The 23,473-nt window shown below is 49.9% G+C and overlaps 1 protein-coding gene across 3 annotated transcripts in view; it reads right to left on the bottom strand.

The window, feature by feature from the left end:
- Nucleotides 1-23,473, bottom strand: part of ADCY3 (adenylate cyclase 3) — a 106,136-nt gene that overhangs the window by 42,225 nt on the left and 40,438 nt on the right. For all 3 annotated transcript variants that reach the window (XM_025353573.1, XM_025353572.1, XM_025353574.1), the window contains exon 3: nucleotides 13,428-13,577. In XM_025353573.1, the coding sequence (XP_025209358.1) occupies nucleotides 13,428-13,577 (150 nt within the window). The remainder of the gene's footprint in view (nucleotides 1-13,427; nucleotides 13,578-23,473) is intronic.

The raw sequence follows: 23,473 nt of genomic DNA on the forward strand, positions 1-23,473 counted from the left end.
CCTGCCCGTCATCCCTCCATCCTCCCATATCAACCACGTTCCGATCCCTAGGAAGTGATTCTGAGTATGATTCAGAGAGGCTCAGTTCTGTAGCGCCACCTGGCAGCAGGTGTGTGCTGAGTGGGTTTTCTGGGTGCCACCTGTTGCCAGGTGGCGGCTGGGGTGCTTAGCAACCCTCAAGGTCCCCAACTAACCCCTGGAGTGTGGTCACGCAGGAATAAAGACAAACAACTCCAGTTCTTTCCTCTGGGCCTCCTGCTCTACCCTCACATGCCCACAGAGCCAAGAAGCTGGACCAAGGCCAGCATGCACCCCGGCGGCCCCGCACCAGAGGGAAGCATGATGGCACTGCCTACGAAGCCAGATATGTGCTCGGCAGAGGCAAAGAAGACGCTTTGCATGCCAGGGCTGCACCGAGAACTCCAAATCCACAAGGCCTCAGTGCAGGGCAGGCTCCGCTACCCCCCTGCAGGAGACTGGAGCCAGGGAGGTTAAAGCAGTGAAGCCACTGGAAGCTGAGACCCTTGCATTATGCAAATGCTCTGTTGCCTCAACGCGCCCTTTGACATATGGACACGCTCACCCCAGTGAGGAGGCGGAAGGGGATGCCTGTGCTTGAGGGACTGCCGCCTTGCCCTCCTGGACCATGGCTGGCTGCCCACTCATCCAGGAGATGACTGTCATTAGCAGGAGGCTGGTCATCTTCATAACAGAAGGTACAACTTCCCAGGGGATGGCAACAGAGAAAGCAGGTTCAGGTCACCAGCGCATCCCTCCACCTCACTTCACAGCAGAGGAGGAAGCTGAGGTCCAGCAAGGAGACACCTGCTGGGACAGCCACATGGCCGGTGCTGCCCTTCAGCCGCACACTCTCAAGGCAGCTTGGAAAACAAGATAAATGGCCAAGCACGGGGCTCATGCCTGCAATCTCAGCACTCTGGGAGGCTGAGGCAGACAGATCACTTGAGGTCAGGAGTTTGAGACCAGCCTGGCCAACATGGCGAAACCCCGTCTCTACTAAAAATACAAAAATTAGCTGGGTGTGGTGGTGGGTGCCTGTAGTCCCATCTACATGGGAGGCTTGAACCTGGGAGGTGGAGGTTGCAGTGAGCCAAGATGGTGCTACTGCATTCCAGCCTGGGCGACAGAGTCAGACTCCATCTCAAAAAAAAGAAAAAGAAAAAGAAAAAGCATAAAAGATAAAAGCACCTGACCAAATAAAAAGTGAGACATGGACCCTGGGCAATCAATTATGGAAGGAGGCCCCTTTTTTGCAGAGGGTAGACTAACAATTTGTTTTTATAGGAGACACCCAAATAGTTTTTTTAAATAGAGAATTTTCTTTAAAAAGACATTAAGCACACATGTAAGTAAGGGATAGCCTGCTGTGACATTGACCTCGAATGGCTCTTTGGAGCCATGTCCAAACCAGGTTCTGTTTCCTCTCCTACCAGGACTGTCTGCGGCCCTTTCCAAAGTGTTTTTCCGTCTGTTATCTCATTTTTATTCTCATGAGGAGCTTTTACAGGAGGAAAGTGAAACGGGGTCATGCAGCCTCTAGTACTGGCCTGCACTCAGCTCTGAAGACCCGTCAGCTGATGTTTCTGAAACGTCAAATCAGCCCAGAGCCCACGCCACTCCCAACGTCAGTCCCAATGCCTTGGGAGGGAGTGACCTCTGTCCTGGCTGGAAGAGAGAAGGGGAAGGGTGCACAGGCTCCAGCCAGCTCCCATCCTACCTCACCACCCCGACTTCAGCCTGTGCCTCCCCAGGGGCTGGGGGTCAGCGTGACAGCAGCTCGGAGGCCCCAAAGGGCTTCGTGGTTTTTAGACTCCCCTCTGCCTTATTTCATGTGATTCCCAAACTATCCCCTAACAATGGTATTATTTTTAATGTCATATTTCCAGAAAATTAAACTGAAGACCAGAGAGGTGAAGTGCCACCACCATACAGAGAAAGCCAGGGCTCACTGTTCCCCCAAAAATGCTAGCAGAGGCTATGGATGCAAACCCAGGTCCAGGATGGCCAGTGGGGACATCCCTCCCCAACCCCCAGTACAGACTCTGGTGTCCCCACAAGGTGAGGCTGGAGCATAGGACGGTGGGAGTGTGCTAGGGTCTGGGTCCCCTGTCCTCACATGCAAGGCCTGTCCCAGCGCTCACCAGGTCCCTTTCTATCTGATTTTAAAAATCAAGCTCAGGTCCCAGGTTTTCTTTTGGAGGAAGATGTTGTGGAAATAGCTAGAAGTGGTGGTGATACAACATGGTGAGTGTACTAAACCACTTTTAAGGGGTTTTATTTTATGTGCATTTTACCTCTACTAAAAGGAAAAAAAAAAAAGCAAATCTGAGTTTTTTTAACTGCAAACCTAATTTATAATACCTTATTAGTTTTTAAAAATTATTTTTCAACAAAACTCCCAGATTAAGGGAGGTTTTGGCGGCCTCTTCTACTTTTCTATATCTTCACAATTTTATCCAACAATCCTATGATGGTAGAGAGTTTGAGTGTCTACTATGCAGGCACTGTGCTAATAACGACTTAACATTTACCTCCCCTAATATCACAGGAGAGAGGCAGAGACTCCGGTACTTGGTTCTTGGCTGCTATGCTATGTGAGAGGAAGGTGTTACATTTATTATCTCTCAATCAGGATAAAACATGGCTAGGACACTCTCAAATATCAGGACCAAAAAAAAAAAAAAAAAAAGCCTTGAAGGAATAGGCCTCTGTGATGGTTAATATACATATATATTTTTTTGAGATGGAGTCTTGCTCTGTCGCCCAGGCTGGAGTGCAGTGGCGCGATCTCGGCTCACTGCAAACTCTGCCTCCCGGGTTCACACCATTCTCCTGCCTCAGCCTCCCAAGTAGCTGAGACTACAGGTGCCCGCCACCACGCCCGGCTAATTTTTTGTATTTTTTAGTAGAGATGGGGTTCACCATGTTAGCCAGGATGGTTTTTTTCTTTTTTTTTTTTTGGAGACGGAGTCTTGCTCTGTCGCCCAGGCTGGAGTGCAGTGGCCGGATCTCGGCTCACTGCAAGCTCCGCCTCCCGGGTTCACGCCATTCTCCTGCCTCAGCCTCCCGAGTAGCTGGGACTACAGGCGCCCGCCACCTCGCCCGGCTAGTTTTTTGTATTTTTTTTTTAGTAGATACGGGGTTTCACCATGTTAGCCAGGATGGTCTCGATCTCCTGACCTCGTGATCTGCCCGTCTCGGCCTCCCAAAGTGCTGGAATTACAGGCTTGAGCCACCGCGCCCGGCCTTGTGATGGTTAATATTAAGTGTCAACTTGATTGGATCGAAGGATACAAAGTATTGATCCTGGGTGTATCTGTGAGGGTGTTGCCAAAGGAGATTAACATTTGAGTCAGTGGGCTGGGAAAGGCAGACCGACCCTACATCTGGGCAGACGTAATCTAATCAGTGGCCAGTTTGCTAGAATATGAACAGGCAGAAAAATGTGAAAAGAGACTGGCCTAGGCTCCATCCAGCCTACATCTTTCTCCCGTGCTGGACACACCCAGTCCTCCAACACTGGACTTTAAGTTCTTCGGTTTTGGAACTCGGACTGGCTCTCCTTGCTCTTCAACCTGCAGATGGCCTATTGTGGGACCTTGCGATTGTGTGAGTCAATACTTAATAATTAACTAATAATTAACTCCCCTTTATATATATATATATATCCATGCCATTAGTTCTGTCCCTCTAGCGAACCCTAATACAGCCTCTATCAGTCTTTTTTCTTTGTTTTAGAGATGAAGGTCTCACTATGTTGGCCAGGTTGGTCTTGAACTCTTGGCCTCAAGCAATTCTCCTGCCTCAACTTCCCAAAGTGCTAGGATTACAGGCGTGAGCCACTATGCCAGCCTCTTTTTTATTTCTTTACAATTGTATATACTTGCCAAATACTATACAGTGTAGGCCAAGAAAACAAAGGAACTCTTCCAAACTTCAGTTTACCTGGCTGTGGCTTGAGCCAAATGAGGATAAGGCAGGAAACAGCCCACAGGATGTCACTCCTGCCTGGAGGCCAGTTCCTTGGGGCTGGGGTTTTCAAATAGGAATCCTTCAGGAGGGTTTCCAAAAGCAATGAGGTATTTTCTAGATAAACAAGGAAAACTTAAGTGCCTAAGTATACTCTCACTCATTGCTGGTGGAGTATAAATTGTTTGAAACTCTATAGGAGGCCAGGCGTGGTGGCTTATGCCTGTAATCCCAGCACTTTGGGAGGCGCCAAGGCGGGCAGATCACCAGAGGTCAGGAGTTCGAGACTAGCCTGTCCAACATGGTGAAACTCCCATCTCTACTAAAAATATAAGAAAAATTAGCTGGGAGTGGCGGTGGGCACCTGTAATCCCAGCTACTCGGAAGGCTGAAGCAGGAGAATCGCTTGAACCTGGAGGCGGAGGTCGCAGTGGGTTGAGATCACGCCACTGCATTCCAACCTGGGTGACAGAGCAAGACTCTGTCTCAAAAAAAAAAAAAAAAAAAAAGGAAAAGAAAAAGAAAAAAAAAAAAAGCACATGCCAGATTCTTCAAAAAATTAAACACAGAACTACCATATGACCTGGCAATTCCACTTTTGGGTATATATCCAAAATAACTGAAAACAGGGACTCAAACAGATACTTGTACACCCGTGTTCACAGCAGCACTATTGACAATAGCAAAGCCGCAGAAACCACCCAAATATCCAAATGAGCAAACAAAATGTGGCACATACACGCAATGAAATATCAGCCTTAAACAGGAAAGAAATGCTGATCTACGCGACGACACAGAAGACGTCATGCTAAGTGAAATAAGTCAGTCAAAACGGGACAAATATTATATGATTCCACTTATATAAAGGACCTAGTGAGGCAAATTCAGAGACACAGTAGAACAGTGGTTACCAGAGCCTGGGAGAATGGGCAGTTATTATTTAATGGGCACAGAGTTTCTCTTTGGGATGATGAAAAAGTTCTGGAAACGGACAGTGGTGATGGCTGCACGATATTGTGAATGTACTTAATGCCACTGAATTGTACACTTAATGGTTAAAATGGTAAATTTTATACTATGTATATTTTACAGTAGCTATCTATATATAATTTTTTAAATGCAAATATCCTTTGATCCAGCAATTCCACTTCTAGGTTTTTATTCTTCCACAGATATACTTGCACATATATACTATAATAAATACTGCTACAAGGATATTTATTACAGCAATGTTTACAGTAGCAAAAGATGGGAAATAACCTACAAGCCTACCAAGAGTGCAACAATAAATTATGTTACCTCTGTATAATGACGGAACACAGTCATTAAAAAGGATGTGGCAATGCAATATAGACTTGGAATGCTAAGATAGTAGGTGAAAAGATCTAGTGCCTGTAATCCCAGCATTTGGGGAGGCCAAGGCAGGGAGATCACTTGAGGTAAGGAGTTCAAGACCAGCCTGGCCAACATGGTGCAACCCCATTTCTACTAAAAATACAAAAATTAGCCGGGTGTGGTGGTGCACGCCTATAGTCCCAGCTACTCGGGAGGCTGAGGCAGGAGAATCGCTTGAAGCCAGAAGGTGGAAGTTGTGAGTCGAGGTTGAACCACTACACTCTAGCCCTGGCAACAGAGTGAGACTCTGTCTCAGAAAAAAGAAAGAAAGAAAGAAAAGAAAAGATTTAGTACAAAACAGTGAATAGGCTACCGTGTGTGTGTGTGTGTTTGTGTGTGTGTGTAAATTCTATAAACCTCTGAAAGGGTACATTAAAAAGATAATAGTGACGGGTGATTGGTGGATGGGGCTGGATGGCTAGGGGAAATGAAGGTGGGATGACTTACTTTTCCTAGTATACCCTTTTTCATACTTTTATGATTTTATACACGTATACTTTTGCTATAGAGGATCTTACTAGCAGGCCAACCCTCCAGCCAAGAACAACTGTAAAAGCTGGATAAAATACATAAAAACCCAGCTCTTTAAAGGCAATGGAAACAACCAAAGCAGCCAGGACTTGAGGGGCCAAGCCCTTAGGGGAAGGGAAACACAGTTCGGTCAGCCCAATGCACTCTGCCGTTTTCCCTTGGGACTGGGGTCGAGAGGCTGAAGAGAGTGCAGTGAGGAGGGCTTTCAAGGGGTTGGAGAAACAAGGACTGTGAGCAAGGATTCCAAGGCAGAAAGAGCAGAGGGGCTAAGACCCCAGGGAAAGAGAACCCTACTACAGTGAGTCCGACTATTCCCCTTTAGTATTTGCATGGGGCAAGAGACCAAGAATCCAAGCAGAAATTGAGAGCTAAGAGCCTAAGCTTTCAGCAGTCTCACGTTGCTAAGGAGTTCAAGCTACCATGAGAAAAGCACCAGCCTTCCAGTTAAGACCCCTGAAAAGCTATTTCCTATCTGCCCCTGCTCTAACCATCTGCCCCAAGAAAAGTACATCCTCCCTGGAGAGACAACATTATTCAGAACCACTACTATTTCCCATCCACAACATCTAGTATTTAATTCTTAAAAATGCCTGGAGGCTAAAGGGGGAGGATCGCTTGAGGTCAAGAGTTTGAGACCAGTTTGGGCAACATAGTGACACTCCATCTCTACAAAAAAACCACTTTTTTAATTAGCTGGGCATGGGGGCACACGCCTGCAGTCCTAGCTACTCACAAGGCTGAGGTGGGAGTTTTGCGTGAGCCCAGGAGTTCAAAGATGCAGTAACCCACTGCACTCCAGCCTGAGTGACAAAGCAAGACCTTGTCTCAAAAAAAAAAAAAAAAAAAAAAAAGCCAAGATGCCAAGGTTTCAACAACAAAAATGCATACCCATTGGTATTATGGTTGTCAGTCGGGAACTTTAAAATAAATGTTTAATATATTCTAAAAAAATAGTTGACAAAATAGGAATACATAGGGAACTGAAGTCCAGTTTTTAAAATCAAATGGAAATTCTAGGACAGAAAAATAAATAATAATTGAAATTGATGACTCATTAGAAGAGCTCAATCACTGATCTGACAAACCAGAGGAAGACAGGATTAGTAAACTGTAGATTAGGTCCATAAAATATTGTCTGAAATGCAGAAAGAAAAAAAGATTCAGAAAAAGAAGAGATACTTCTGGAACATGGTAAGAGTCTAACAAGGATATTGAGTCCTAGAGGAAAGGAGCGAATGGGAAGAAGCAATAAAAAGATACTGGCTGAAAATGTTCAAAACTGACAAGAGACATCAAACCAACATTCAAGAAGCTCTGTGAATACTAAGCAGAGCAACTGCAAAGTAAACTCCCAGGCACAGCATCGTAAAACTGCTGAGAACCAAAAACAAAGAGCATTGGGAAAGCAACCACAGGAAGAAGTATGCATTAATGTAACAGGAGCAACAGTCTACCTGACAACTGGTATTTCAACAGGAATGATGGAAGCGGAAGAACAGTGAAATGATGCTTTTAAAGGGCTAGAAGTAAAAAATGGCAGCCTAGAATTCTTTATCTGCAAAACGTCTTGGTATGATTTGAATGTGTCCGTTCAAAACTCAGGCGCTGCCAGTGTAATAATATTAAGAGGTGGGGCCTTTAAGAGGGGATCAGGCCACGAGGGCTGCTCCTTCTTTAGTAGGGTTAAGGTCCTTTTAAAAGGGCATCACACGACATTCAGCTAGCCTGCCCTTCTGCCATGTATGGACACCAGAGCAAATGCTGGTACCTTGATCTTGGACGTACCAGCCTCTAGAACTGTAAGTAGTAAATTTCTGTTCTTTATAAATTACCCAGTTTCAGGTATTCTGTTGTAGCAGCACAACACAGATGAAGACAAGTCTCTTTCAAAAATGAAAGCAAAATAAACACACTCCTAGGTAATCAGAAATTTGATACCAAGAGATCAGCATAAAAGGTAAGACTAAAGGGAATTCTACCAGAAAATGAAGCAAAGAAATGGAGAAATGAAGAGCAATTGAGAGGGTAAAACTGTGGGTAGATATAAGTAAAGAATATTAATGAGATAAAAATATTATATAAAATAATCACGATAAGGGCTTGTGGGGTTTAAAATGTTGAACTAAAACATATTACACTAATAGCCAGAAAGTGGGGGGCAGAGGCTTGTGAAATGAAGTTAAAAGGTTGTGAGATCCTTGCATTGACTAAAGAGGTAAGTAATAATTTGGGGCAGATGCAAATATGACATAGTTGACATTATTTTTTTTTTTTTGAGATGGAGTCTCGCTTTGTTACCCAGGCTGGAGTGCAGTGGTACAATCTCGGCTTACCGCAAGCTCTGCCTCCCAGATTCATGCCATTCTCCTGCCTCAGCCTCCCGAGTAGCTGGGACTACAGGCGCCCACCACCACACCCGGCTAATTTTTTGTATTTTTAGTAGAGACGGGGTTTCACCGTGTTAGCTATGGTCTCGATCTCCTAACCTCATGATCCGCCCCCCTCAGCCTCTCAAAGTGCTGGGATTACAGGAGTGAGCCACCGCGCCCGGCGACATTATTTCATTTTTAAAAGATTTTGACAGATTTGGCAGAATACACATTATTCTCAAGTGCATCAAAACTGACCACATGCTAGGCCAAAAATCAAGTTCCAACAAATTTCAAAGGCTTGAAATCAGAGTATGTTCTCTGACCAGAATAAAGCTAAAAAAAAGCATAATTGTAAACAAATCCTCAAGTGTTTAGAACTTAGTGCACTTCTACATCGCCCCCGGATCAAAGGCATTTCAATGAAAATTAGTAAATATTTAAATTAAATGACATTGAAAATATGGCATATTAAAACTTGTGAGATAAAGCTCAATGTAGCCGGGCGTGGTGGCTCACGCCTGTAATCCCAGCACTTTGGGAGGCCGAGGCGGGTGGATCACAAGGTCAGGAGATCGAGACCACGGTGAAAACCCGTCTCTACTAAAAATACAAAAAATTAGCCGGGTGCGGTTGTGGGTACCTGTAGTCCCAGCTACTCGGGAGGCTGAGGCAGGAGAATGGCAGGAACCCGGGAGGCGGAGCTTGCAGTGAGCCGAGATCGCGCCACTGCACTCCAGCCTGGGCGACAGAGCGAGACCCCGTCTCACAAAAAAAAAAAAAAAGCTCAATGTAATGAGTGACATCTGTAGCATTAAATGCATGTTTTAGGAAAAAAAGGTTGAAAATTGGTCATCTAAAGTTCTATTTTGGCTGGGCCTGGTGGCTCACGCCTGTAATCCCAACACTTTGGGAGGCCAAGGCGTTCGAGACCAGCCTGACCAATGTAGTGAAACCCTGTCTCTACTACAAATACAAAAAATCAGCCGGGTGTGGTGGGGCGTGCTTGTAATCCCAGCTACTCAGAGGCTGAGGCAGGAGAATCCCTTGAACTCAGGAGGTGGAGGTTGCAGTGAACCTAGACTGCACCACTGAACTCCAGCCTGGGTGACAAAGCAAGATTCAGTCTCCAGAAAACAACAACAATAAAGTTCCATTTTAAGAAGGTAAAAAAGGACACAAATTAAGCCAAAAGGAAAAAGAGGCCATGACAAAGTTTGACTTAGAGATAAGAGGTCATACGCAGTGGCTCACGCCTGTAATCCCAGAACTTTGGGAGGCCGAGGCGGGCAGATCACAAAGTCAGGAAATCGAGACCATCCTGGCTAACATGGTGAAACTCCGTCTCTACTAAAAGAAAATACAAAAAAATTAGCCGGGCGTGGTGGCCGGCACCTGTAGTCCCAGCTACTCGGGAGGCTGAGGCTGGAGAATGGCGTGAGCTCAGGAGGCGGAGCTTGCAGTGAGCCAAGATCTCGCCACTGCACTCCAGCCTGGGTGACAGAGCAAGACTCCGTCTCAAAAATAAATAAGAGATAAGAAATGTACAAAGAAGGCAACAAAGACTAAAGGTGGTCCGCCGAACAGGCTAAAACAATAAGCCTTAGCAAGACTGATTAAGAAAAATTTTAAAAAGGCACAAATTATCTTCGGTAATGAAAAAAAAGGAACATCATTATACATTTCAGACAAAAGGTAAAAAGAAAATATTAAGAATGTTATGCCAAAATTTTGAAAATTTGAATGGACATGTTTCTGGGGGAAAAAACCTCTCTAAAACCTATACAAAAGGAAATACAAAATCTGAACAACCTTATTATCTGTGATGGAAACAGAATCTTCCCCTAAAGAACACTCCAGGCCCACAGGACTTCTTCATTAGTGCCTTTTTTTTAAAAAAAAAAAAAGACAGGGTCTCACTTTGTTGCCCAAGCTGGAGTGCAGTGGCACAGTCACGGCTCACTGCAGCCTTAACCTCCTGGGCTCAAGCGATCCTCCCACCTCAGCCTCCCAAGTAGCTGGGACTACAGGCATGCACCACCACGCTCAGCTAATATTTTCATTTTTTGTAGAGATGGGGTCTTGCTTTGTTGCCCAGGCTGGTCTTGAACTCCTGGGCCCAAGTGATCCTCCTGTCTCTGTCTCCCAAAGTGCTGGTATTACAGGCAGAGCCACCTGCCTGGCCACACATACAGGCCAGCCACATGCCGTGACTTTTAAATTTAAGGAATAACCCAAATTATCTTCAAACTATCAGGGGTTAGAAAGAGGGAACACTTCTCAAATTATTTAATGAGTTGGGCATAACCGTAATAAAACCTGTCAAGCGCATGGAAAGGAAGGAAAATGGCAGGCAGGTTTCTCTCTTGAACAGTCACAGAAGACGTAAGGAGAATATAGGTAAATGGACACTCACACAGGGGGCAGAATTCCAACCCTCCCGATGGTAACAGTGCTTTACCAATCCCAGTGGAATTCACACAGGTTCCTTCTTACCCTTAAAACAATCTCTCGGCAAGGCGCGGCGGCTCACACCTGTAATCCCAGCACTTTGGGAGGCCGAGGTGGGCGGATCACCTGAGGTCAGGAGTTTGAGACCAGCCTGGCCAACATGGTGAAACCTCGTCTCTACTAAAAGTACAAAAAAAAATTAGTTGGGCATGGTGCCAGGTGCCTGTAATCCCACCTACTTGGGAAGCTGAGGCAGGAGAATCACTTGAACCCAGGAGGCGGAGGTTGCAGTGAGCCGAGATCATGCCATTGCACTTTAGCCTGGGTGACAAGACCAAGACTCCGTCTCAAAAAAAAAAAAAAAAAAAAAAATCTCTCAAAGGTTTTACATACGGGGATACTGAAGGCCAAAGAGGGGCAGCAACGAGCCCAAGGCCACACTCAGGACAGAGCCTGGCTAGACAAATTCATTCACTCAGGACAGAGCCTGGCTAGACAAATTCATTCACTCAGGACAGAGCCTGGCTAGACAAATTCATTCACTCAGGACAGAGCCGGGCTAGACAAATTCATTCCACTTGGAGAATTATAGGCCCCGGCTGTGTGCCCAGCTAGGCCTGAGGATGCACCTTACCCCTCAACTCCCCCCACACCTCTGCACCTCCCTTCCACCTAACCTGGACCTGTCCGTCCCGGGGCCAATGTCTGCTCTGCCCGTGCAGCGTGGGCAGGCAGTGCAGAGAAGCACCAGTGTGGCCCAGGCAGGCTGCTAGCACCCTCAGGAGCCCCGGGTCACCCAGGGATGACCCTCTCTGCTGGTGCCCAGGCTCCCTGCGCTGACCCTGCCCAGAGGGAGCATATGGCCCTGGGCGTTAGAAAGCAGGCCTCATGGCCCCGAGCACTCGGCCTACCTCTAACAAGCTCTACGGGTTACAAAGCAGTTCTGGGTTTCTCATTTGACCCTCAAGAAACCTACAGACAAATGTCAATACCTCCACTTTGCAGATGAGGAAAAGTGAGGCTCTGCAGGTTGGGTAACTTATCTAAATTGTCTACAAGAGAACAGCCTCAGGGTGAGACACAGGGCCTTCCTCATCACACCAGGGGCCCCCACAAGACCGTTCAGTGTGACTTAAGATGTCCTAGATTGTACAATATGAGACAGATTAAGAGCGATGCAGACAGACATGCTGAAAACTGCACAAATGTTATATAAAAAGAACGCTCGCCTAGCTAGGTGGTGACATGTGCATTTTTTTTTTTTTTTTTTTTTTTAAGTGTAGAGAACCCAGAGGGATGCCGCCACAGTGCGAGATGAGATACAAACAAGAAATGAGACAGTATAAAAAAAAAACAGAAATTAAAGAATGCCTTTCAAGGGGCTTTACAAGCCAGGAAAGGAAGATTCTTTAAATATGCACAGGCCACAGCAGCTCCTCAGTAACCACAGGTCACAGGGCCCAGGGGAAGGGGGGAATATGATGGGCTACTAAGAAAATCCCCTCCTATGGGGGCCTTCTGAAAGGAATGAGATTGGTAAATGGGGAGGGAAAAAAAACATCCGCAGGACGGTGAAATCGGGGACCCATCAGCTAAATGACTTAGTGTGTGCCTCGGAACAGCACTGTCTAGAGAATGTGAGGCCCGACGGTGGGGCTCCTGGAAGCCAAGGGCTCCAGAGTGGCCCCCGAAACCAAGGCGCTGTCCACCTGAGTGGCACCATCTATGAAACAGCAGTTTCAGTGCATCAGGAGCACACAGAGCCTCCTGAACACAAACGATGTGGTTCCCAGAGCAGAACCTCTCAGTGTCAAACAAGTTCTCATAGTGTCAACCTATTGAGAGCTTGTTTTTGAAGGGAAATCAACCTATGGATAACAGGAAATTGGTGGATATAATTTCTGAAGACCTTCAAAAAGCATGTGAGATGAATCCAGGCCAAAACTATGTAACAGCCTGAGTGACATGAGAACTGGGAGGATGGTTCGGCCATGGAAGAGACTGGAGGAAAGCCAGGAAACCGAGGCAGGGACAGCCAGGCCTCTCTCCAGATGGAGAATGTAAACAGGGGCATCCCCGAGGAACAGGCTAGTTTTCCTTCTTCAGCAGTGACCTCAGATGGGAAGGTAAGGGAGGGAGGAGCTCCCCTGGGTGGGGGCTTGAGGCTGACACACTTCACCCAGCAGGGCCCTGAGGCCGCAGGATGGGTCGAGGCCCCACCCACGGCATGAGCAGGTGCACAGGGTGATCTGCGGTTGGACTAGCAAGAGCGGCGGGGGAGGCATGACGTGAAGGGATGCCCATGATGCCCCTGACCCTGACCTTGGTCCCGAGAAGGTCATCGGAGAAAGGAATGCAGGAAGTCATAGCTGGCTGCTTGGGCGATGCATTTCTTTAAATGGAAAAGTTTTACATTACAGAAGCAAAACAAAGCAAAGAGCAGGAAGGCAGATGAGGAGAGATCCGGGTCAAGCAGAAGCAGATTTAGGAGTGAGAGGCTCCCTGAAGCTCAGAAGCTGCCCTCTAATGGCGAGAAGCCCAGAAGGCCAAGTTCAGAAGCAAACACCTGAACAGGGCAGATGAATGCCAAGCCTCACGGAGCCAGGGGCTGCCACTCTGGTTCCTCTCCCTCTGACAAGGCCACAGTCCCTGAGCCCAAGCTCCAGGCCGGAGGCCTCCCAAGAGCCTCACCTGCTGCTGGCTCTGCTCTTCCAGGTTCATCTTCACCTCCAGCGACTGGCGGGCCTCCAGGAAGGCCTTGCGGTGCTTGCGGTCAGCCATGTAGTAGGACATGATGCCCACAGCGATGGCGCACAGGTAGAGGAAGACGTTGGCCAGGATCTGCACCCCAAGGAAGAAGAGAGAAAAGGCCAGGGGTGAAGGCATGTCTTCAGAAAAGGGGATGGAGGAGGTGGGGTGGGTGGTGACCAAAATCAAACCTCAAGTTGCCCAATGTCCAGGGAGGGGCCCAGCAGAGCCTTGGACCCCAGAGCCTCAGACACCACGACATGTACCGTGGATGGGTGGTCCACCCAGGGGCATGGCTCAAGGCCTGAAAGGCTCAAAGGTTCCACGAGGGGCACGGTGCTGGCGTTCGAGGCTGGCTGAGGGGCTGTGGTTCCCCCTCCAGCTTCCCAACAAAGCAAGGCTGGCCAGTACCTCCAGCTGTGAGGACTGAGCAGACCCTTTGCCACCCATTCATTCCTTCACGCATTTGCTCAAGCAGCACTGTGCCGATTTGTCAGGAAGGAGGGTGCACAAATCCCGGGTCCCACTGAGCAGGACTGTGTAATCCTAAAAGCTCAGATGGTTTGGGATGCTGCAGGACCCCTGAAGAGGTCCCAGGCTGATTTGGTAGTCACAATGTTTACCTTACACATGTGTCACAGGTTTCTAGTTTTCTGGGATTCACAGGTATCCTCTCAGGCAACCCCATCTGCCAGCAGGTGAGGGGTGCCCAGTACCAATACTCAGGTCTCAAGTTATTGTGGGGGTATCCTGGGACTTGAGGTCTCCCCCACTGCCTGCGAGGTCAGTGCCCTGGCTCAAAGGGCTTCTGGGGTATCAAGTGCCCGTTCCCCATCCCTGGCACCCTGAAGATGCCCCAGGTGTCCTGGCCCACTTCCATAGGCTGTAGGGACTGCAGATCTGATGGTCTGCTGGGGTAACCTTGGGTACAGATCTGAACATCCCAACCCTGCCTGGCATCTAGGACTGGCTGCTGCTACTCCGATCTTTGGCCATGACTGGGCCCCAACATGTCTGGACCAAGTGCTAATCCTTCCTACTTCTCCAACACCACTGGCCTCAGTAAGTCTTTTCAAGCAAGGCCTCTTTCCTGGTCTGGCTCCTGCAGCTTCCCTGGCGCCAGCTCCACGCCCTTCCCCCAAGGCTGTGGCCACCCTCCCAGCCCTGGTTTCCAGATGCCTGTCTGCTAGGTGTGGTTTCTGGGAACTGAGTTTGGAGTTGAGAAATGGGATGGGAAGAGAAGTAGAAGAATTTCTCAGTTTCTGGCCCTCAGGGGAGAAAAGGTTAGCCTCATGGAGTAGAATGGATTCTGGGGTAGGTGAAAAAGGCAGGAAGTCAATTTTTAATTTTTAAACAAGACGGTCTAATAGACAACAAGGGAAGCTGGTTGTGACATGAATTTTCTCGGTTCTCTTGGTTATGCCATATCCCCTCTGAACTCTGTTGTGTTTCATTAGAGCTGATCAATACTTGCCCTGAGGATCAACCACCACCACACCCAGCAGAATGTTCCTGCAGCCTCTGTGGCACTCAACAAGGGCCCGCTGCGTCATGAATCAGGAGGTCAGGCGAGTCTCAGTGCTGGTCAGCAAGTCACCAGGCGTAGATTCCCAAGCTCTGCTGGCGTCTGGTTCCAGCCCGTAATGACCTGTTGACCTCTTGGGTCTTAGCAGCCCCAGTCGCCTACCCCATATGTGGGGCAAGTCTGCTGGGGCAGGACAACCCGCCCCTGTCTGAGTGGTCAGTACCACACGGCCTCAGGCCACTCAGTCAACACCTGATTGGCCAAAAAGCTGCCAACATGAGTTGAAGGAGTCAAAGCAAAACCCACAGACTGTGCTGAGCTCCAGACCGCCTCCACCAGCCCAGAGACCGCTCTCCGGCAGGGGCTGTGTGGCCTTGGAAGTCTGCCTGCCCCCAAGCTCACGATTCCAGAAGCCAGGAGAGCTGGGTGACAAGGTCAGGCTTCCTCACCAGGCCATACATCAGTGTCCAGGGCTGAGGGTCTCCTGGGCTCTCAGCGCTCTGGGTCCTGGAGGCCAAAGGGTAAGCCGCACAGGGAGGTGGAGGCCAACCGGGAAGCGAGTATCTGGGCTCCAGACTGCCAGGGTCGGTGACCCCGCACCAAGCACCCGGGCCCCGCACTGCCAGGGTAGGCAGGCGACCCTGCACCAAGGGCCCCACACAAGGCAGGCTGCCCTGGTGCCACAACCATTTGAGTGTCACACTGGGCCGAGGAAAGAACTCTGCACTCCGGGGTCTTCCTGCTTCCAATGGACATGCCCCACCTGGCCATCTCACAGGGACAGATGGGACAGGCTCTATCGAGTGAGCAGTGTTGAGCTTGTGCAAGGAGTTAGTCATTATCCCCCCAGTTGTCCACCTAAGGCCTGCTGTGCAGACCACCAGAATAACTATCTCAGAAAAACTCCACACCAATCACCGAAGATTATGACCCAAGGCTGGAAGCAGCGTCAGGCTTGGCTCATGCCTGGTGACCCTCTATGCAGGACAGTATTTCTTTCACCGATCTGCAAGTTTTTAAAAATAAAATCCACTTTTTCACTCCACTTGTAGGTACATACAATAGGGGACATAAATTCGGGGGGAACCCTGGACTCTGACCCTGCCCCTCACCAGCTGGGCAACTTTCCAGGTCCAATCGCTACTCGGAGCTCCAGTTTCATCGGTGAGCTGAGAATCAGCTCCCCTCAAAGCTCCCTCCAGCCCTGACACTGTCTGGTCTTTGTCCGCCTCACTTCCGAGGGGAAAAGCAAGGCCAGAAGACCTGACCCACAGAGGCCCAGCCGGGAAGGAGGCTGGACGGAAGGAGAGGTGGCCAGCTCCCAGATTGGCCAGAGAGTCAGGCTGGCTCCAGTCCCTGAGCCTCCCCCGAGTCACAGAGGCCTCCCCTTGCCAACCTGCACTCCCAGTTCCCTTCTGGCTCCAGTAAGGCTGGCTGCAGGGACATGGGTTTGCAGGTCCCATCCCTGCCAGGGAACTCCCTCCTTGTCTCCCAGGGAGCTCATTGTTACTAGAAAATTCCATGAGTGCCAGGTCTTGGGTTTCCTGGAGCACCCCAATTCTCTCAACTTACTTCAACTGAGGAGGAGGACCCCCTGGGGCGCTGCCCCCCTGTTCTATCCCCATGGTCCCTCTCTCCCACAAAGTCATGGCTACAAGGCCTGCAAGGAGCTTGGCAACCCCCAACACCCCCCCGCCGGCCCCCCATGGGTGTAGCTGGTGGGAGGCTCAGCCACTGCCCTACAGGCCAACTCACAGCCTCCAGGGCCAGGCCACAAATCCCATCGGGCGATGCTGCCAAGCCCAGAAAACCTCAAGCCGGAAGTAGGAGCCGACTTTGAGAGAGAAGATTCCAGAGTGAGCCGGAGGTGCTGTGCTGGTGGTGGCAGAGGCTCCCAACACGGTCACCTGGGAAGATAGCAGCACCCCGGGGGGGCTCTCACATAGTGGGCGGGAGGCGAGGGTGGCACAGTCACCTGGGAAGATGGCAGCACCCTGGGGCGCTCACGCAATGGGCAGGAGGCGAGGGTGGCAGCAGTGCTCCCAGGCGACACTGACATGCAGCCTGGGCAGGAAGTCCCCCTCCTGGCCTCAGTTTCCTCACCTCAGCATCACAACATTAAGTCCTAGACACAGGCACGCACTTTGTCAGCCTCATCTCCTCTAACTTTACAGCCAGTGCTGAGGCAGATGATGTCACTCTGGTTTTACAGAGGGAATTGAGACTAAACAAGGTGTTAAAACTAGAGGGTGAGATCTCCCGCATTCAAATCTCATTATTCTGTGGTTCAAAACCCCTCTCTAAAGCACTCCTCAACTTATTTACATATTTCACAACCCCATCTTTTCCCAGAAAGGAGTGGACTTTTTTTGGGGGGTGGCCGGGGAGCATGCGGTGCAGATAGAGACAGGGTCTTACTGTTGCCCAGGCTGCACTGCAGTGGCACAATCAGGGCTCACCACAGCCTCAAACTCCTGAGCTCAAGCGAGCCTCCCACCTCAGCCTCTTGAGTAGCTGAGATTACAGTCACACGCCACTAGTCCCAGCTAATTTTATTCTTTGTAGAGATGGGGTCTTGCTATATTGCCCAGGCTGGTCTTGAACTCCTGGGCTCAGGTGATCCTCCTGCCTCAGTTGCCCAAAACAATGGGACTACAGGTGTGAGCCACCACACCGGGCCTAGAGATTTTTTTAAACTGAAATGTAGATGGTCATGAAGATACCAGCCCTATAGCACTTAGGTGTGAGCTGCACGCATTTTAAATCTGAAACAACACGTGCAGCGTTTCCATGGCTTCCACACACAGTGGTGGCCACGATCTCTAAGCTATCAAGATTCAGAAATTTCCTGCTTCATATTTATAAATGTGTATCTCACTTAGCAAAATGAATATGTCCCTCAAAATATGTCTGTAAAAAGTAAGTTTCACTCCTTCAGCTGTGGGTGGGGCCCTGGGAAGGATGGTGGCGTGACACTGTCCCTGTCCCCAGGGCCAGGCAGGTGTGGCTGCAGGAAGGACTTGATGCTGGGTAAGCAGTGCAGCTGCCATTCCTCTAAAACACATCCCTCAGGATCGCCTCTCATTACAGGTGAAGAACTGAAGACCCAGGAAAAAATTCTGCCTCTGGGGAAAACTTGAACCCTAGGGAGAATCTGAAATAGGTCTTTCACGTCACCATGACACATGGGTTTCTCTGCACCAGGCCTTGAGCTCTGCTGATCTGGGATTAATTTTCCGGTGCTCCCACTCCAAGGTAAGAGTGAGAAGAGACCTTCCTTTTTAGAACTCTTCTCACTCCAGGGCAGCCTTCCCCATACCCACCACTTTGCAAACCCCTCACCTCATTCCACCCCATCTGGCCCGCTTGGCAGGCTCCTGTCCACCTGGGAGCCCTGCAGAGACCTCCCATCTGCTCTGTCACCTGTACTGCTGCACCCAAGGCAGCCCCTCTCCTCCCCCATGTCCCCCACACATGGCCCTGCCACCGTGTGCGGGAAGACAGGCACTGTCCTCACGTCTGTGTCCTCAGCCCATCCTGGCCCCATCCAGCCCTAGGCACCCAGGAAGCCTCACGCTGTTGGGCGGCACAGATGTGGGTTACGACTCTACACTCACAGACTCACCGCCCACTCCTCCCCGCTTCAGCCTCTGGTCAGCAGGCGAGTGGAGCAGAAGCCATCAGTAAACACGACCTTCCGGCCCCAGGTCCTTCCTGGGACCCAGCTTCGCTGCTTCTAGCCTTCCAGTGAACATCCCGACCTACCCCAATCCACTCCAGCCAGAGGAACCAGGCTCGATCACTCCCCTGAGGACAGCAGACAGGGTGCATTTTGGGAGTGATCTAGAACATCAGACAGAGCGGACCAAGAGGCAGGAAGAGAGGTGTGAACAGTTGGGGAGATCACATCCAATCGGGGTGATGCTGAGGACGGCTTCACGAAGACGTGCGCATTAAAGAAAGATGGGGGGGGGTCTCTCTGAAACACAAAGACCAGCTCAGACACCACACTGGGTGAGTGGCACACAGGAGACGCCTCCCTCTCTGGAATCATGAAGAACAACTTATTCCCAGGGCTCCCGCTCAGGGTTCTGCACACACAGGCACCATCTGACCACCAGACAGAGGGAAGAGGCTCCTTGGCCTGGGGTGAGAGAGCTGGCGCTCAAACCCTTGCTCCTGGGCCCAGGGGCAACAGCTGTACCCGGCAGCTGGCTGCACTGCCCAGCCCTGGGTCCTGGGACGACTCGCCAAACCCTTGAGGTTGAGAAGCCTGCTCTGGACATGACCAAAGTCGCCTCTTCTTGCCCCGTGACCCCTTTAGACTGCACAGCACCATCAGGCTCTGTGGTGACAGGTGCGCAGCCACGGGGGTCTCTATTTGTAGATCTTTTTACAAGTTTCCTTAATCCTAAAGTTTTCCTGGAAATAACTACTTATTTCAAAAGAATTGTTCCACTTTTTAAAATATACAACATTTTTAAAATAATAAAATGCATCTCCCAAATGGACAAACACTCAGACTAAAGCATCATCTAACCCATGACAGCCTGACAAACTGTTTCTAATATCCTGGCTCAGAATGCAACCATGAGAACACTCCTTTACAAAATCCTCCCTCCGGGAAGTGTACACATTGCGAGATCCGGCACGTTTGCTAACAACCCGTAGGGAAATAGCGCTGCTCTAAGTGGGACTGTCGGGTGGAAGTCACCCCACTGGAGGCGGTTTGGTGGCTCTCTTGCCCAAACCAATCTCTTTCTATAAGCTCATTCTAGCCTGAAGATTCCAGAATACTCTGGAACTGTGGAGAAGAAGCTGAGCGAGAGAAAGCTGCTCAGGGTGCAGTGCCCGTGTTGCCCACAGAGCCCTATGACATTCTGCGGCTGGAGGCCAGCCACACGGGAGCCTCGTCATTAAAACTTCCTCAGATGCTTTGGGAAAAAGTCTCCTAGCAACCATGGAGCAGGAAGAAGGAGGGGAGGTGGTCCTCCAAAGGCAACCAGCCTTCTCCCACCCAAGGAGGCCCAGCCAGAGCCTGTGAGGCCGCCACAGCACAGATGGGTCCCACCTCGGGGGCCACTCTTGCTGTAGATCCCTGTAGAGGCTGCTGCAGTGGCTCCTTAAGTCCCTATGAAATGTCCCCACCCCTCAGAGGCCTTCCCGGCCCACCCCTACTCACTCTCAAGTCCTGCTTTGAGGCCCAGCACTGAATGTTCTGCACTTGCCCTTCTCTGTCCTTACTCCTTCGCCTCGTCGACTGGAAAGCAAGCTCCAGGCAGCTGGGACACGGGTTGTTTCCCTGCTGGCTCCCCAGCGCCCAGGCCTGTGGCCCACAGGAAGTCGCAGGCGACAACTGGTAGATGGAGGGGCGGGAAGAGGTCAGGCCTTGCAGTCACATAGACCTACACACGGCCGCCCACAGGCTGTGTGCCCTGGAGCAAGTCGCCGCCTCTCTGACTTGGCTCCTCGGCCTTGCAGTAACCCCGCAGGCTGTTCCGCTAAGACAGAAAGACTGCACACACCTCACACAGGGCTTGGCACAAAATACACTTCCATGACTTTTTCTTTACTTCCTCAGAAGGCAAATTAGTGCCTAATAATAATACTTTGAGGACGTTTTACAAGAGCCTTCATGTTCATCATCCTATTTGTTTCTCACGACAAAAGGACAGAGTTTTCTTATTCTCGTTTTGCAAAAGAGACTTAAAGCCAGAGAAATAAGCTTCTAAGCCCCCAGTCTCCCAGCAGCGCTGAGACCAAAACCCAGACCTCCTTCCCCCCAGGAGCCAGGACTCCCCTCCCTCATTACTATCTCCTTAGCTGAACTGTGATGGGTGTCTGCCAAGGCGGGGCTACAGCCGGGGCACAGGGGGCTCCCCAAGAGCTAAGGATCCAGTCAGGACCTGGAACATCTGGGCAGGTGGGAAGGAGGAGGCATAAGGTCTGCAGACAGTGGGTGACTCTCCCATGGTGCCTTGGGCAAATTCAAAGCATGGCTGCACCAAGAGAGATTCTGGGCTCTCCAATAAATACAACCTTAATCAACACAATACAAGGCTCAAGCCTGAGGCGCTGCTGCCATGCCCTTCCAAGCTGTGTATCTGCCAAGTTTCTACCATGTGCCTCAAAACAAAGGGGCCTCCAGAAGCTTTCTGCTTATAACTTGTGCATGCCTTTGGTTAAGAGATGCTCAATGTCTACCCTCTTCCAAAACAAAGAGGGCTTCCAGAATAGGCATCTAGCCAACCTAAAGTGTCATGCAAGGTCCCTCATGATCTCCCAGGCAGCCAGAACAGCTTCTCAGGTTGCGCACAGCCAGGGGCACCACTACACAGACCTATCATGATGGCTTCCCTGGAGACACGGAACATGGCGGCCTTGGCCCCAGGCGCTAAGGTCTTGACTCTGGTTGCTCCTCAACGGGCTCCCCTCCATCCAATCACAATGGGCCTCTCTCCAGTCCTCCCTACCAGATGTGCTATTTCAGGGATCCAAGGCTCCAAACAAAACAGCCTGCCCCTGCTGCCTGTGGAGGTCCACATGTTATGACGAGTCTGTGACCTTACCCTTATCAAGCACTTAGCAGAAATAACAATTCAAACGTAAGAGTATCAGAGCTCAGAAGAGAATAAAAATGCTAGAAAGTGACTAGGTAGCTGCTTTAGATGAGGTCTGAGGAAGACAACTGGCCCTAGTTCTTCACTTCCCTGCAGAAGCATCATACAGCCACATCCTTGCAGAGTATAAGTCTCCTTCTGGCTGGGCACGGTGGCTCACGCCTGTAATCCCAGCACTTTGGAAGGCCAAGGCAGGTGGATCACCGAGGTCAGGAGTTCGAGACCAGCCTGGCCAACATGGTGAAACCCATCTCTACTAAAAATACAAAAATTAGCTGGGTGTGGTGGCAGGCACCTGTAATCCCAGCTACTCGGGAGGTTGAGGCAGGAGAATCGCTTGAACCCAGGAGGTGGAGGTTGCAGTGAGCCAAGATAGCACCACTGCACTGCAGCCTGGGTGACAGAGCGAGACTCCGTCTCAAGAAAAAAAAAAAAAAGAAAAAGAAAGAAAAGTCTCCTTCCCTCCTGCTGGCTTTGACCATGTGATTTGCTTTGACCAAAAGGATGTCAGCATCTATAACAGCAGCGGATTCCGAAATGCACGTGAGGGCTAGCGTTTCCTCTTGTGCTTCTGCTATCACCAGAACACCACACACCAAGAACCTCACTGGTACAACAGAACAAGAAACTGATACAGCAGAACTGATCCCAAGCTGCAGCTTAGAGCCAAAGCCATGTGAGCCCAGGCCAGATCAGCCCCACCCCAGCCGACCCACAGATGTGGGAGTGAGGAATGGCATGAGCCACCGAGTTCTGGGCTATTATGCAGCATTAGGTGAAAATAGCTAACACCGACGTTAGGACAGGTCTCCCAGAAGTAGTGTCATTTCAACTGAGAAGTGAACGCCAAGCAAGACCCAGCCACGGGAGAGGCTGGAAGGAAAGGCATTCTGGGTGGAGAAGACACTAGCAGTGCAAGGAAGACCCCTACAGCACGAGGCACAGCCTTCCCTCAGTGCAGCTCCCGATGCATCTGTGTGCATCTCCCAAGAGGATACAGTAAGTACCTGAGGTCAGGTGCGTCACTTACATTGTAGCCCCAGGGCCTTGCACCGCTGTTGGGACACAGCAAATGTGAGCTGTGTGAACAGCTACAGTGGTAAAAAGAAGTTGAAACAGTTCATTCTCCACTGAAGTGTTCCCCCTTGATAAGGAAGCCAAAATGAAGATAAAGATAGAGAAGTGGTTCTCAACCACAGGTGATCCGCCCACCACCAAGGCCATTCCGCAGTGTGTCTGGAGACATTTTTGACGGTCACGATTAGGAGGGCGGGTGTTACTGGCCTCTAGTGGGTGGAGGCCAGGGATGCTGCTGAACATCTTACACTGCACAGGGCAGCCCCTACCACAAAACACTATCCAGCCCCAAATGTCAATGGAGCCAACACTGAGAAACCCTGGCCTGGAACAACGCCTTCTTCCTTTTTGATTCCCAAGTGTTCACAATGAACTTCTTCTTAACCTTTTCTACTGGAGAACAATGAATTCTGAAGCAACGGTGTGAACAAGTAGATTTATTTTTATGTCAATTGTAGAGTTTGTGGGCTAAGAGGAGAATGCTCCTGATACTTACTGAATGTAAAGACACAGCAGCCTGATCAGTGCACCCACCCAGAAGGCCCACGTTTCAGGGGTGTAGATGGTCAAAGCCAGAGAAGGCCATCTGGCCAACCTCCCCATTTCCATGCAGGAATGGACAGCTCAGAGGTAGCCATCTTATCCTAACCCAGGGATTACTCACTTGGACTGGGCTTTGGAGGAGCTGGTGAGCCCCTAACAGCAGGGGAGAAATCACACTTTGCCTGTCTCTGGGAAGCAAGTCCATTGCTCTTGTCAGATTCTCC

Source organism: Theropithecus gelada, chromosome 13 (genome assembly GCF_003255815.1).
Source record: "Theropithecus gelada isolate Dixy chromosome 13, Tgel_1.0, whole genome shotgun sequence".
Classification (NCBI taxonomy): domain Eukaryota; kingdom Metazoa; phylum Chordata; class Mammalia; order Primates; family Cercopithecidae; genus Theropithecus; species Theropithecus gelada.